The sequence below is a fragment of the Carassius carassius genome, chromosome 12, assembly GCF_963082965.1.
Source record: "Carassius carassius chromosome 12, fCarCar2.1, whole genome shotgun sequence".
NCBI lineage: Eukaryota > Metazoa > Chordata > Actinopteri > Cypriniformes > Cyprinidae > Carassius > Carassius carassius.
In genome coordinates this window covers 31862537-31878184 of record NC_081766.1, presented here as the reverse complement: position 1 = coordinate 31878184, position 15648 = coordinate 31862537, and the positions used below count along the sequence as shown (strand labels likewise).

The following is a 15648-nucleotide window of genomic DNA, read 5'->3' as shown; positions in this document are numbered from 1 at the left end:
TGACTAGGTGGCACTACCGAGTTTTATGCTTCTGTAATCACATGGTGTTTCACACATCCACACAATATTGGTATCATACATACCATAGACAGTAAAAGAAATGGACACAGCGACCCCATTGGATTCAATGGAGACAAATGAAGTCAATTAGACTTTAGCACTTCCTGGGGGTCGAGCGTACTGCGCAGACTCAAACTGAGCTTGATGACGTACATGTCACGTGAGCAACCTGTTGTACAAATGTAAGTCTATGTACCGCTGTGCCAAGAGAAACCTGAATCACCCACCGAATCTTGCAGACGTTGTTGAATAATTTTGTCCCGTTGCTTTTATGGACTCTCTATGGGCTTCTCCCTTGACCTCATGCCTCCACATCCCCCCGATAGCCTCATAGACCGTAAAAGATTGCCTGCGAGCTTCTCCTCCTGTACATAAGGTAATTTCTCTACTGTGCGACAAAGAGTCGCAGGTTATGATGCATTCGTTAGCCTGTTTTTACAAAAACTGCTTCTACGGGGCCACAACGTAAGATACAAGGTAACGGGGCCTTTTATACATTTTCGTGTTTCTTTAGAAATAATGAATGGACAAATTGAGTCTTTAAACGCCTCAGATGTAAAGTTATTCACTGTCAAAGATACGCAAAAATGAATGTGAGTCAATGAAATGCTAACAGCAGGTGGGGGTCAGCTAGCCAATGGCGGCGCCCAGGGATGCTTCAATCAAATATGAAACCCTGCCCCCCTGATACATACAGACGGTTGGTCTGGGAACGCCCCGTCACGTGATGTGAATTTAGCCCGTGGGGGAAAACATTGCCTCGGCGCCAACTGAAATACACGGGACAATCATGCCGAAGAGTTGCTGTGTCATTTACTGTACCTCCAATAAACTAACAAATTATGAATTGAATTTCTTCATCCTTCCTAATAAACACACAGAACCGGAAAGGATGACAAAACGCCTACAAACAATAAGGTGTGAGGATGATCAAGGGAAGTTGTGGAATCCCAAGACTAAGCATGTGTATGTGTGCAGTCGGCATATAATCACAGTAGGCTTGTTTCAGAAAGTGGCAGAAAGGTTTATTCAGAAAGTGGCATGCATATATAATTAGCCTTATCATTCTACCTGAAGCAAAACTATGTAACGTTAGCCTAGTGTCGAACCTAAACTCGCATGAGACACATCTGCTAGGAGGTGTAGTCTACGTGATACGCCGTATTCCCACTAGAAAAGGCCAAGGATTTCCGTATACCCACTTAAAAAAGTGTGAGGATACGTACGCCGACTCCACCCTCACCACGCCCCCAACTATGACTAGATGCCGACTGTATGTATACGATAGATCTCCTCATACTGAACAACATTGCCTCAAGAACCATTGCAGTCAATCAAATAGTTCATTAAATATTCTCAATTATGTTAAAAACGTACTTTTGCAAACTAGTCCTAGTTTTTTTACTCAACCTAAAATAAAACCACTGCAGTACAATTCACTGGACTCTCTAGATCAATAATTATTAAACCAATTTTAGCCTTCAGGTAGCTATAATAGGGTAATTTAGAAAAGGGGCGTGACTATATCTCCAAAACAAAAACTCAGAAGTTCATGAAAATATGTGAGCACATGAGGCATAAGATTCTAAACAAGGTTTCAATGAGATCGGACAATAGGTGGCACTATAACAATTAAAAAGGATTCAAAATCATAATATTTATGTGGTAAATTAACGGAAATCAAAGAAAATTTTCATATATTTTGCATTGTTTCGAACATAAACTTGATCTTCATATCATACGATAGACCTCCTCATTATAAACAACTTTGCCTCTAAGACCAATGCTCTCAATCAAATTTTTGTAAACTAGTAAATGGCAGTGGCTCAGTGGTTCATGTAGGTTGTCTACAAACCGGAAGGTTGGTGGTTCAATCCCTGGCTCCACCTGACCAAGTGTCGAGGTGTCCTTGAGCAAGACACCTAACCCCACCTGCTCCCGACGAACTGGATGGTGCCTTGAATGGCAGACACTGCAGTGTGAATGTGTGTGTGAATGGGTGAATGTGAGGCAAAATTGTAAAGCGCTTTGGATGGCCATGTGGTCTGTTGAAAGCGCTATATAAATGCAGTCCATTTAGTCCTAGGTTTTTAAAATTAATAAAGTCTCTAGGTCAATAATTATTTAAAAAATCAAATAAATGCTGACCCTTTGAATTTTGACAGCTGTAACAGTAATTTTAAAATAGGGTCTTGATCTAATGCACCCAAAAGCTTGCAAATCCTAAAACAATTATCAGAACTTCACTAAACTAAGTCAACTTATGCATCATATGGCTCTAAACATTCATGCAAAATTGTATGGACATTGGGCAAAAAATAGCACTATAATAGTAATAAAGGTTAAAAACACTATTTCTATGGTAAATTCCATGAAATTGCAATTATAACCACTAGATGGCAGCAAAGAACCTCATTGCTCATTCTACTCACTACTATACTTCTTTTCTCAGATTTAACTTTCAAATTTACATTTAGACATTATGAAATTAATTAATTAACATTATGAATTAAAAAATCACATTAGTCAAGGTTTACCACTTCACTTATACAGATATATCAGTTTTTACATTTATGCCGCACGATTACAGTTAAATCTGAAAAATTGTATTATGAACAGGAGACATGCAGTAAGAATTTTGTTACCTATCATTTATTTAAAATATCTATATTTACAGCAAAATGTGTGTGTGTGTGTGTGTGTGTGTGTGTGTGTGTGTGTGTGTGTGTGTGTGTGTGTGTGTGTGAGAGAGAGAGACAGAGAGAGAGTGAGAGAGAGAGTACATGCTTAGTGCTTAGTGTATTAAGTAATACAGTGTGTGTTAAGTAATATAGTTTAACCCAGGGGTGTCCAGACTTGGTTCTGGAGAGCCGGAGTCCTGCAAAGTAAAGCTCCAACTTGCCTCAACACTGCTGCCTGGATGTTTCAAGTATACCTATAAGACCTTCATGAGCTTGTTCTGGTGTGTTTGATTAGGGTTGAAGCTAAACACTGCAGGACACCGGCCCTCCAGGACCAAGTTTGGACACCCCTGGTTTAACCCTTTCATTATGTGTGATCAAATTGTCTATTTTGGATGTGTCAGACATACATTTCACAATGTCCTACACCCTAACAGCATAGAAGCCATAAAGGCCTTGAAGTGCTTGAACCCCGGTAATTGCTGCCTGCAGTTATATCCTCCTTATAAATCTAAAATATGGTCATGCAGAAGAAGGTATTAAAATGTGCTTTATAAGTACAATATGCTAGTAACATGTATGCTACTTAATTGTGAGAATTGGTCCTTAAAATAAAGTGTTAACATTTTATTTTTTGAAGCAGGGATGCGTGATATCCTGTGATTGGTTAAATATTGTTATATTTCTTATGTGGCTTGTTTGGAGTGAATGCAATTGAAGTCCTTTTTATTTTATTTATAGTATTAGTATTAGTATTAGTTTTAGTAATTGCATGTATTTAAGCATATTTCTTTACATCAAAACATTTTTATTGAATTTTCCACAAAATCTGTCATAATTATTATTTTTTTTTTCATTTAGGTTCTTCAAAGTTCCCATTGTGTCTCTGTCTTGTCAGAACTGTATGGCAGGGAGTTAAGGACAGCAACAGAAATGAAGCGACATGTTTGTATCATCAGACTGGAGACAAATAGGTGGCCCCTTTTCCCTTCAACACTCTGACATTAATTAATCAGTGGATTTATTTTTAACAACTTGCGCTAGAACTTGATGGACTTGTAAATAATGCATAGCGCTGCAAAGCAGAACAGCAGCATGTGGCAGAGCACAGAAAACACACACAGCTATAGAGCATCTGAGAGCATGCACATATTTGATCACTGACAACTGTCGTCTGTTCCATGCAGAGCTCAAAATCAATCTGCTGTGCCATGAATTTGTTAGAACATGAATAGGGAACATGAAACACCTTTTGCAACCCTGACTTAAAGGGTTAGTTCACCCAAACATTTTTATTATGTCATTAATAACTTACCCTCATGTCGCTCCAAACCCGTAAGACCTCCGTTTATCTTCTGAACACAGTTTAAGATATTTTAGATTTAGTCCGAGAGCTCTTAGTCCCTCCATTGAAACTGTGTGTACGGTATACTGTCCATGTCCAGAAAGGTAAGAAAAACATCATCAAAGTAGTCCATAGCCCCTTTCACACTGCACGTCGGACCAGGCATATTGCCGGAACATTGCCGGGTCGCCTTCTGTGTGAAAGCAACCACGTCCTGGGATTGATTCCGGCATTGAAACCGGGTCGGGGACCTAGTAACATTGCCAGGTTCGACCCAGGACGAGTGCTGTGTGAACAAAAGCCAGATCTAATGCCGTGTCGAAGTGATGATGCGTGTTATCGCGCGACTCTTTTACCGGCAGTTTTGAAGGAAGATCAACATTCGCGACGAAAAAATATGTGCAAACTGTAATGAAGCAGAGATCAGTTAGATCATCACTTTCCGCGCTGACGCCGAGATCGTTTGCTTGCTTCAATGAAAGTATAACGTGCCTAACCTTTTCGACTCGTACATTACACGTCACGCCCTGATGTCACATGCATGTCGTTACGGGATCTTTACGGGTTGTGTGTGAAAGCACGCACATATCCCGGGTAATCACTGGCAGTGTGAAAGTGCAAAATCTAGCGACCCAGGAACAATTGCCAGAACACTTTACCCGTGTATTTGCCGGAATGGCAGTGTGAAAGGGGCTCATGTGACATCAGAGGGTCAGTTAGAATTTTTTGAAGCATCGAAAATACATTTTGGTCCAAAAATAACAAAAATTAGGACTTTATTCAGCATTGTCTTCTCTTCAGTGTCTGTTGTGAGCGCGCACTGCACACTCATTTCCGCTTTCTAAAAAGTCCATTATAAAATAATATAGTGAATTAATGAATGTCGGTTTTAGGGAATGTGAATAGAATGAAGCAGACCTCTATCTGATTCAGCTAAAGTGGTTCAGCAATATGTATTACTTTTTTTGCATTTTAATACATTAACTGCAAAAACAAATAATACAAAGACTGTCAAAATAATAGAGAATAATAGAGGTTGAATGGGAAAAAAATGAAAAAATAAAATGTCACTCAAAAAAGAAAATAGTTTTTCACATTAAAATGTGAATTAAGAAAATACATATGGTCAATTTTGATTTCATGTTAACGTTGACGATCAGATCGTTGACAGATTATATTAATTAATTGGGTTTTTTTTATCATGAAAACTATAATATTTTATTACTATACTATAAACGTTAAAAATTATAATTCATGAGCCTTTATGATGCTGTGAATGCTTTTTATTAAAGCATGACAAAAAATCCCTGCTTCATTTTTAAATATTGCCAACAAAATGTTTGTAAAATTTAAGGATAAACATCACTAAGCCAGTGTTCTTTAATCTTTTTAATCTCTTTAATCTATTAAAATAATCCCTTTTGATGTAAACATTACATACCTGTACATGACATCCTAAGTTTACTTTTTAGCGTTAATTGTACATTTTCTTCAACAAAAAGAGGAGAAAAATATAGAAATAATAATATAGATTCACAGACTTCCCTTTACAGCAAATCATTTCACTCGGCGGCCATATTTGAAGCGCCTCTCGTGCAGCTATTTCAGTCATGCTAGTGCAGCTCCTATCTCTTTGAATGGGGAACATCGAATTCACCAATACTGTTCACCAAGCTTTCCATTAAATTTCAAATCACAAATGAAATCTGACAACAACCGTCTTATAAATATTGTTTCCCATGTTCAGATACTGTTAAAAAGCGTATTTTTCACACTAGACCAGCCAGTGTGCAAGTGCACGTCTCAGAATGCTGACTGTTTCTATAGCAACTGGAGCTTTTAACAGCAGTTGCAGTGACACAATGACTTTTCAGATTAGAGACTGGCTCTTTCATTCAGAAGGCAGGTTTATTCCACTATATTTTGCATTGCACTTTCTTCCATTTATAAGAAATAGAAGTGCACCGTTTTTGCATATCTAAAGTCTTTGTCTTGTCTAAACAAACAAAAACAAAACAAAAAAACAGCATAGGCTGATTAACTATGATAACACTAAAAAGGACATTTGACTCCAGACTAAGACCAAATTGCTTAGTTGAGGAATGGTGCAATCCAATCCTCAAATCTCCTATTTAGAAGTACCCATCCCTACCCTGTTTCATCTTCTCTCATCTCTCATATAAATGCAAGAGCTGTTGACTATCACAGATGGTCTGGGAGCTGTGCTAAGCTTAAGAACAGAGAAAAATACCACAGAGACAGGAGCACAACAGGACGCAGTCACTGCTGCTGAGGGAATCAGCTTTACGCAAAAAAGGAAAAGGTATTCACAAATGAGATGTGGTCAAATAAAGGGCATCTCCCATTGTGTTTGATTAAAGTTTCATTTACATGAGTAATCTAGTTATTACAGTGTGAAGATGCTTTGATGGGGTTTCACTTGGCCCTTCAGATACAACAGAAAATGAAAATGTGACAAGAATAAGACATTTGAAATGGTTCATCTGTGTGAAATCTGGTCAACAAATTCAAGCTGATAAAAAAATAATGTCAGTTTCAACATTGAACAGGCTTATGTAATACACCGCCAGCCATGGCACAGGACCGAATGAAAAGCAGACCATCGCATTTCAAAGTGCCTCAGGAGCAGAATGTACAAATCAGTCAACTGAGGATAAAACCAAGAAATCATAATGGATATTTACAGCTGCATCCTGGCTGCCTGGTCCTTCAAAGTTAACATGAAATTCAAACTGCTCCTGGTTTTATTGGCTGTGTTTCCATCTAGCATTAGATGCTTTGTGCTGATCTGATCAAAAATGGTCAGCAAGGATGCATTCCTGTTTCTATCTGTAAATCACGTGAATTTAGAGAACCTGTTTTGTCACCCAGTATTGCTTTTGTAGGAACCCATAATGCTTGGTTTACAAGATAATAAGAAAAGAGGTGAATGGAAAGGCAAATGAGTGCAACTGCAAGTTTATAGGAATACTCCAACCAAAAAAAAAAAAAGAATAATAATTCTCTCATTATTTACTAATCTTCATGCTGTACCAGATATTAATGACTTTCTCTCTTGTGTTGAACACTAATGGAGATATTTAGAAAAATAATTCACCTCAGTGAGTCCATGTAATGAAAGTGGCTCAAAAGTGAGCATGGTTTTTGAAGCATTAATAGGAGTCTGGAGAGAAAACATATTTTTGCTTTTTTATATAGGCCAAAACATCCAGGATAAGCACAATTAGGACCGTTTTTATAAATAATACAACATAGGTATCCTCATTGTTGTAAACAAAGAAAGCATCAGGTCCAGACTCGTGAACATGACCAGGACAGTTTCCTGAGGCTCAGGATTACAGGTAATAATGTGGTAAATAATGTTCAGTTTCTCGCACAGACAGATCATTTCGCTTTATCATACCTCAATATATCGTCAAGAGCCACAATGAATAATTTTGTGTTGCCTGACATGCTTTTTTAACTCTCAAAGTTCAAGTAGCCATTGACTTGCTTTTATAAATCACCAAAGACCATAGTTACAGCTGAAAATGTTCTTTACTGTTCTACTAAAAAAAAGAAGGAAAAAAATCACTTACATCTTGGATGGCCTGAGGGTAAGTAAAACAATAGCAAATTTTCATTTTTGGGTAAAATACAGAATTCTGGCATGAAACTCTCCGCACAGTCCAATAGGTCTATCTCAATCTGACCTAATGACATCATTATCACATGGCACAGCTGATTGGTTCTCTCCTCTATTGGTAGCCAATGAGCTCGCTGCTCAGCATTTAAATATATGACTAGTGCTTGCCGTAGCAGTTGCGGCTTGCTTAAGGAACCCTCCACCTTCCTCAGCTCCACCTGTATAGGTCTGCTAAGCAGCAGCAGCAGTTTAGCAGATCTACTCCGCCAAGACCAAATACATTAACAGAGTTGTCATGACAGAACTACCCCTTTAAAGCCATGTGTAAATATTTTCGTGGTGATCTTAAATAGTGATAGATGCAGAATGAAAGGGAGGAACTTGTTGGAACTTACAGGGAAGTAGAGAAGTACAGATCCTGAAAGAATCGCTTCAAGAAGTATAAGACTAGATGCTTTGATTCTCTGAAAAACATGAGAGAAGTAATGGGAGAGAACTGTGACATTTTGAAAAGCAGCTCAAGCAGAAATCCAGCTCTAGTTTTTCTTTCAGGTAAGTCTAGTAGAATAAAAACAGAACAGAATACAAAGCCTTTCCAGGCAAGATAACCGACAGTAAATGTTCTTACCTTGTTGCGACGAAAGTGGTAGACGACCACCATGCTGATGATGTCCAGGAGCATGCAGAAGCCCTGAAAGGAGACCATGGCGAGGCGGAGGGCCGTGTCCTCCTGAGCCAGACACGGGGTGTCACCCGTACAGAACGGACAGCCTTCTCGACAGGGCAAACACCTCCCGGACAGCTCCCAGGATTCATCAGAGTACGTTCCCCGGTCTGATTCTAACAGGTGGATGACAAAGAACCATACTATGATAAAATGTTTGCATTTTATACAGCCATGTGACTGAAGGATTTATCCAAAACCATGTGGAGTGAACTCAATTCTCATCAAACGTTATCACCATGAAACTGCTAAACTTGACCAACTAATAACTGGTTAAAGGGAATGTTATAGCCTACCAGCAATGACTGTTATCCAGAACTCTGAAACCTTTTTGTAGTTATAAATGATGTTTAAGCAGTGTTGGGGAAAAGTAATGGTTAAAAAGTAATGCATTACAATATTGCATTACTCCATAAAAAGTAACTGGTAGTTACTTCTTATGGAAAGTAATGCATTGCGTTACTTTGGGTTTCTTTTTTCTTACCTGGACTGGGCTTGCTTATGTGTTTTTTAATAACAAATACCCAAAAGTTATATTTTGGGTGTTATATGTTTTAAAGTTAAGTAGGGGAACTTCATAAACTGTTCATCTCATTGCTGTTTAGGAGAAAGAATGGAGATATTTAAAATCTTCTTTATGGATTTATTGGTCAGTAAGGCATTAAAAACATGAAAGTATATCTCTGCAGAAGATAATGTGGAGTTCTTCTAAAGATTATACGGTTGACCCGCACTAGCTTCTGCTAAGAACCTTCTTAATCTGGCTTTGTCCAGAGTGATTTCTCCTGAGGGAGTGAAGTCAAGAAATAGTAACCTAATAATGCAGAGAGCAGATAACAGACTATAACTGCACAGGCTCCTGCAAGACGACACAACAAAATTCACTTATCTTAGATTGGATGGAGTCCCAGGGCTTCTGAAATATGTACACGGAAGCCCTGGTTTATTAAATATGAAATAAGGTAAATGCGTGTATCTGCCACGTGTTTTGACAGAGCTGCAGCTTTTTGTAATAAGTCCACATTTGCCTCTTTGTAAATTAGCCAAAACTGTCGTCATGCTTGTTTTACTTCATTACTTTATGAGTCAGGCAAAACAACCTGATATCACCGTACTTTCCCCAGGATTAAGTACACTGTATTACAGGTTTTCTGAAATGTTATGTTTAAACATGTAGATGAGGTATTATCTAATTAAAGGACCACTAATTTGCATAATTTTCAAAACATAAATCAGAACATTGGATAAAACCAGGTTCAAAATAAAAAATTAAAGGCTTTTACCGAGCAGATTTTCCATCTCTTTTTTATTACTCCATAAATCGGAAAATACTGTCGTCCAACAGAAAATAATACATTTTCACTATATTTTTAAGGAATAAAATGTCATACAAATCAGGCGAACGTTATATGAACAAACTCTTTGGCAAAAACCTTCAGAATTTACATAGGAATAAAACTGGAAAGTTTGGAAGTAGAGATTTCTGATTTCTTTTTTATCGTAATTAAAATCTGTAGATGCAAATAGATAATGAACAATTAAATGTGTATTATTGATGTTTCCTTTCCACTTTCTGAAAGAAAACCTCAGAATTGACTAGAGCCTAAAGAATTTTGCCTTAAAAGTAGAGGAGATACAGCTATTTTTACATCAGTTTATATGTGAAATGTGTGAGAGAGGAATAATGTTCTTAACAACTAGGACTCTCCACATTAAATAGATATAAACTCTGTCTTTGGGGTATTTGTGCCTAGTTGGAGATAAATTATCTGGAGGAAGGAAGTAACTCTATGTTTGTGTATCCGATTCTGTCCGAAAGATTCAATCCAGACTAGTTATTTTCAAACAATACCTATTTCTTTATTTGCAGTATGTGCATTTGACATCCACATTTATTGTTCACAGACAATAAAACTGTGAAAGAATCTCATTGTCTTACATTGAAGGATGACCCAGTTTTAACTACTCCAATTTATCACAAGTCTCATTTTTAATAACATTTTTACTTGTACTTACTCGAGAAGCCATTGAGCGCCACTTGGCTTGGGTGGTAGAAACCACTCTTGCATTGGCACTTGTACTTGTCCAGCACAAATCCATGGCCTGCAATCGGTTCACACTAGCAAAAAAATAAAAAATTAAAAGGTGGGTTGGTTAGTTTTACAACTGGACTTCATTAGTACAGGTACTGTATGTAATAGGAGACACAATTAAACAATAAACACCAGTTCCACTACCTCTTTCTTCATTTTTAAGCACTGAAACCCTAAATGAGGCTAGAAAATTATATATTTTTGTTCAACACAACTCACAGTATGAGCAAGGAACTTCCTGAGAAAATCAGCTCTGCTAATAGACCATCTGTGACAGTGGAGTCACAGTCATTTATCACATCTCCAGTTATTATGACAGACGAGATGTGCAGCAGTTTATTTTTCATACTCTGGCAACATCACGGTAAAGCTCACATGAGTGTGCAAACAGATGGGCTCACAGCGGCTTTCTCCTTAAAGGCCCTCTGAAATGACTGCCAAGCTTGAAATCCAAACTCTTTATGTATAGAGCAATACATACAGTGCAACAAGAAAGATGTGATTCCAAACGTAAACTTTTAGATTACTCTAGTCCGGAAGGTGAAATAAATAGTTTTACTGTGAACTAGGTCTGAAAAAGTCTCACCCGGTTCACAAGACTCTATAAATAATCTAGAAGTGCCATGAAGCCCAGAGGAAATCTAATGAAGCGAGGCTGGATGCTGATCTCAGAGGAAGATTTCAGGATAAAGTCCCTGTTTTGTCAAGTTTATTTTAGTAAAGAGGATTCAATGTGTCAAGTCTTCATGAGGAAATTAGATAATTACCTCCATTCTGCATTTATACACTTTAGCTTTGGTTTACTAACAGCTCATAATCAAAGTCTTCAGCGAGAACATGGGGTGCCAAATGCTATATAACAGGTTTTTACATTTCACTTTCACATTGCATTTACAGGTTTTATGTTTTATGTGTTGCTCTTTAGATATTTTAATATAAATTTAGCTTACTCAGAGATAACAATATTATGTATTTATACATCATGGTAGTATTTGTTGTACTACTTTTAATTTACACCAATTCAAATATGAAATTAAAATTCATTGTACTATAGTACTATACTTTAATACAGCAAATATATATAACACTGTATAATAAGTAAGGGATAATGTACATCCAGCTAGTTGACTGACTGGTCTTATATCACCCTGAAGAGGTTTAGTTTTCAATAAAACAAGGCTGGATGTACATTATCTTGCTTATTACACAGCTACTTGCCACATTGGTAAATAATTACACATGAAATATTGATTTGATTTGAAATATTTTATTAGCTCTTTAAATGCAAAGCTTTTGCAGAGAAAAACGGTTCCCAACAAACTAACATACAGCTCTGAGCAAAATTCAGACAAGACTGATTACACAGCTTTTCACCACATAAATAAAGATGAGGGCATCAAATATTGATTTCAATACTGAGTCCTTTGGTTTCATTGTACAGTAAATACAGTCGATAACTATGGCACAAGATGATAGAAGTTGTATTCTAATGAAACAAGTGATATGAGAGACGTGAAAATACTCAGATGAGCTGTGTGTAATTCTGTGTCACACACTTCAACTGACCAATCAAAATCAAGTATTTCAGTAAGGCGTGTTGTCAAGCTTGGTTTTGTATCATGTTAAGGTTTTTGTGTCTTTTATTTTGTAGTTTAGTCCCAGTCATACCGCTTGTTTCCTGTCATGTGTTTCCCCCCTTTTTAATGTGCAAAAAGTCTTGTGAATTAATGGTTTTGATCTTGAGCGATTCACCTGAATGTTAATGCCAATTAATTACTAGAGGGCAAAGCTTTGATGAGGGCTGAATGTTGATTTATACACCCCTGTGGTTCAAGAGTTCCCTCTATTCAAAGCAACAGAACATGATTTTCAGTATATAAGCTGTTCCCCTCTGAATAAGATTTAATAATACAAGCCTTGCTTCTTTCCAGTGCAGACAAACGTGGGCGACCTGAGACATTTGAAAACATGAATTCACGCTTGGAAATCATCAGGATTGAGGAGTGTCATCATCAGCAGATAAAGAAGATCAATCTGTCACTGAAGACAGCGGCGCTGAACCTCCTGCCGTACATAACATGCCTGCTACAGGATATATTTGGATTTGGGTGTATATTTGTGACAGTTCAGTTCATCCAGCACTGCTGTGATGAGCTTCAGTGTTTAGCCAGCAGCTACCTATTAACTGCTTCTCATGACATATCAGCATTTTATGAAAAACTTTAAAGCATGGCATTGGCTTCGGAATAAACGGACAAACTCACAACTTCAGTTTCTGCATGAATTGGTGATAAAATATGATTTAACAGGACATTTTGCCTGAGAATATAAGGCCATCTGTAGCTCAACAGAAGTTGAGGACAACGATCCAAAGCACAGGAGTGAATCAACAACACAATGGCCTTGGAGGAAAATATACGCCTTCTGGAGTAGTTTGACCTTATCCTGAGATGCTTTGGCATTAGAGATTCACAACAGACACCCCAGAATCCTGCTGAACTGAAACAGTTTTCTTAAGATTAATTAAAAACTATCCATGGGTTCACGTCCTTTTTCCACCCTGCACTGGGAATCTTTACACAGTGTTCGAAGTCCGTTTTGTGTGTCACTTGTTTTAATGTCTATACATTTTGTCTATTGTGATTTAATTAATTATAAGATTAATTAATTATACAATTTTATGCAGAAATCATTTGAGCCAATGTTAAGTATTTAACAACTTGTGCATCTTTTTGTTGCCAGTCTGATCTTCTATTGTTATAGTATTGACTTGATTGATTACACAGTGCATATGTGAAGAGATTCATAAATAATTCACAAATCAACTGGTCATTGCAGTCTCTATTCTACACACCACATTTGTGCACTACTGTACTTTCTCATGTTTTGAGCTCATTGCTAATCATTTTCTATGTTTAACTGATAAAAAAAAATTACGAAAATGGATGTTATGAGCTCTTTTTAAAAACATTTTTCGGTTGCACTTTATTTTACAGTACACATACTTATAGTGTACTTACATTGTATTTATCTGAGAAAGTTCTGGTAATACAAGGTAACTACATGGGGTAGGGGTAGGTTCAGGGTTAGTACCTAGTTATTACATAGTTATTGTAATTACTATAATAAGTACACAGTATATACATGAGGAACAGGACTGTAAAATAAAGTGCTACCCATTTTTCTATGTTTATTCGATGTTCATTTTATATGATAAGCTTTTAATGTTTATATTGCATGGTGCAATAAATATATTTTATAAATATAGGATTTTAAGTTACTGTCACTAGTAATAGGTCCCCTTCAAATTGTAGTTGTAGTTTGTAGTTTTAAAGTTCATGCTAAATTCATATTTGGTCACGCTATAATGCTTCAGAAATGCCACTTTTCTCTTGATGCAATAAAAAGCAGATCCACTCAGGTTAATCCACCTCAGGAACAAAGTCATTGCAGGACATTTAGTGCATATGATTCGGGATGCACTCCTGTCAAGTCCCGAGCTGATGTTGCTCATCCTCAATGACAGAACAGACTTTAAGAGGCATAGTCCTGCTGTCTTAGGTAGAGATGAGGCTATAAATAGAATCACACTGGCACACACACACACACACACACACACTGCTTTCTGCCTCTTTCTCAGACAGCACACGAGTATTTCTTCTTCTCATAAACACAGGCAACCCTTCCGAATATCGTTTTGCTTCAGTTGCTGTGGAGCGAGCGTTGTGCTTATAAAGGCTGCTGATGCTTTACCTCTAGCTCACACGACTGGGACCCCACAGACACAAAGCAAGGTCAATAATTTAATAAGCCCACCAAAATCCATTATAATGCATACATAATGGATCACAGCTTAGTGGCAAATCCCCCTCAACACAAGACAACAACTGGACTTTGCAAACCCAGTCCAGTCTATGTAATATTCCATCACACTGTATAGATGACCGACTGATATATCCTCAAGTTTGGTTTCCCATTACCTTTAAGCATTAAAGGCACAAACCTGCTGAGCACAATGCAATGAACAGAATGTAAGGTCTTTTAATGTGACATAACATCTTAAAAACATGGCACTCATGGCATGAGATGCTGAAAAGACAGCGAGACGCATCACAGCTGTCAGGCAAGCATGTTTACAAAGTCAAATAATAAAAAAAAACAAAAAAAAAAACTGCAGATGGATTGAGAACACGTTCTGTGTGAGTAGCACTGAATGGACTACTGTATTTTCTAATGCTTTGAGCTCTTTTTAAATATAATTTTCTGTACATATGATGTTATTATTAAACGATAAGTTGTATTTTTTATATTTCATGAAAGGAAAACTATAAAAGTTATTTTATGAAAGTTATTATGTTTTAAAAATAACTTTTTGGAAGTAACGGCTTTATGAATCTGTAAAGTTTGAAATTAAATTATTTTACAATCTTTCTAACCTTTAATTATTACAACTGATATAACAACAAACCAACGTTTAGCCACAAACTAGCTAGTCCAAGATTAATTGATCTTAAATTACAAGCAAAAGTGTTGTCAAAAGTACCGGTACTTGTGCACTGTAGCCAATCACAGACATGCTTGCAATCAGAGGATTTAATGTTAGTCAGAATCTGCTCAATCCGGTTGAGCAGTTTGTTCGTGAATCGTTTCGCTGTATCCAATTGTTGTTTGTAACATAATCTGTTGAATTATACATATTAGGTAATGCATTCGACTACTTTTGGATTACTTTTAGATTACTTTTGACCTAAAATGTATTCCATTCTCTGCCGTCAGCATCATGAGGTCAGTTTCTGTTTATTACTTTCCTTGCTTTCTGTATATAGCCAATTCATAATTTGAATAAAAGCTTTATTTTTCATGCAGCTAAATACACACAGCAAAGTTTCAAGAGTACAACCGTATTAAAAAAAGCGACTGCATACTAGTGCCAATAGCATACAGACTGAACTTTTCAAATAGTTACATTTAAAAATATAGATATTTTGTAAAATGTTTAAATTCACTACATTATTATTTAGATATACATTAGCACTTGGTTATTCAATATAAATAATTTTGTCATTAAAAATTCCCAACTACTACTACTGTATATTGTG

At 36.9% G+C, this 15648-nt stretch overlaps 1 protein-coding gene across 1 annotated transcript in view; it reads right to left on the bottom strand.

Annotated features, from left to right (window-relative positions):
• gpr158b (G protein-coupled receptor 158b) overlaps positions 1 to 15648 on the bottom strand; it is a 62783-nt gene that overhangs the window by 37972 nt on the left and 9163 nt on the right. The window contains exons 3-5 of the mRNA XM_059564133.1: positions 10473 to 10575; positions 8361 to 8572; positions 8128 to 8196 (exon numbers count right to left, since the gene is read on the bottom strand). Of these exons, the coding sequence (XP_059420116.1) occupies positions 8128 to 8196; positions 8361 to 8572; positions 10473 to 10575 (384 nt within the window). The remainder of the gene's footprint in view (positions 1 to 8127; positions 8197 to 8360; positions 8573 to 10472; positions 10576 to 15648) is intronic.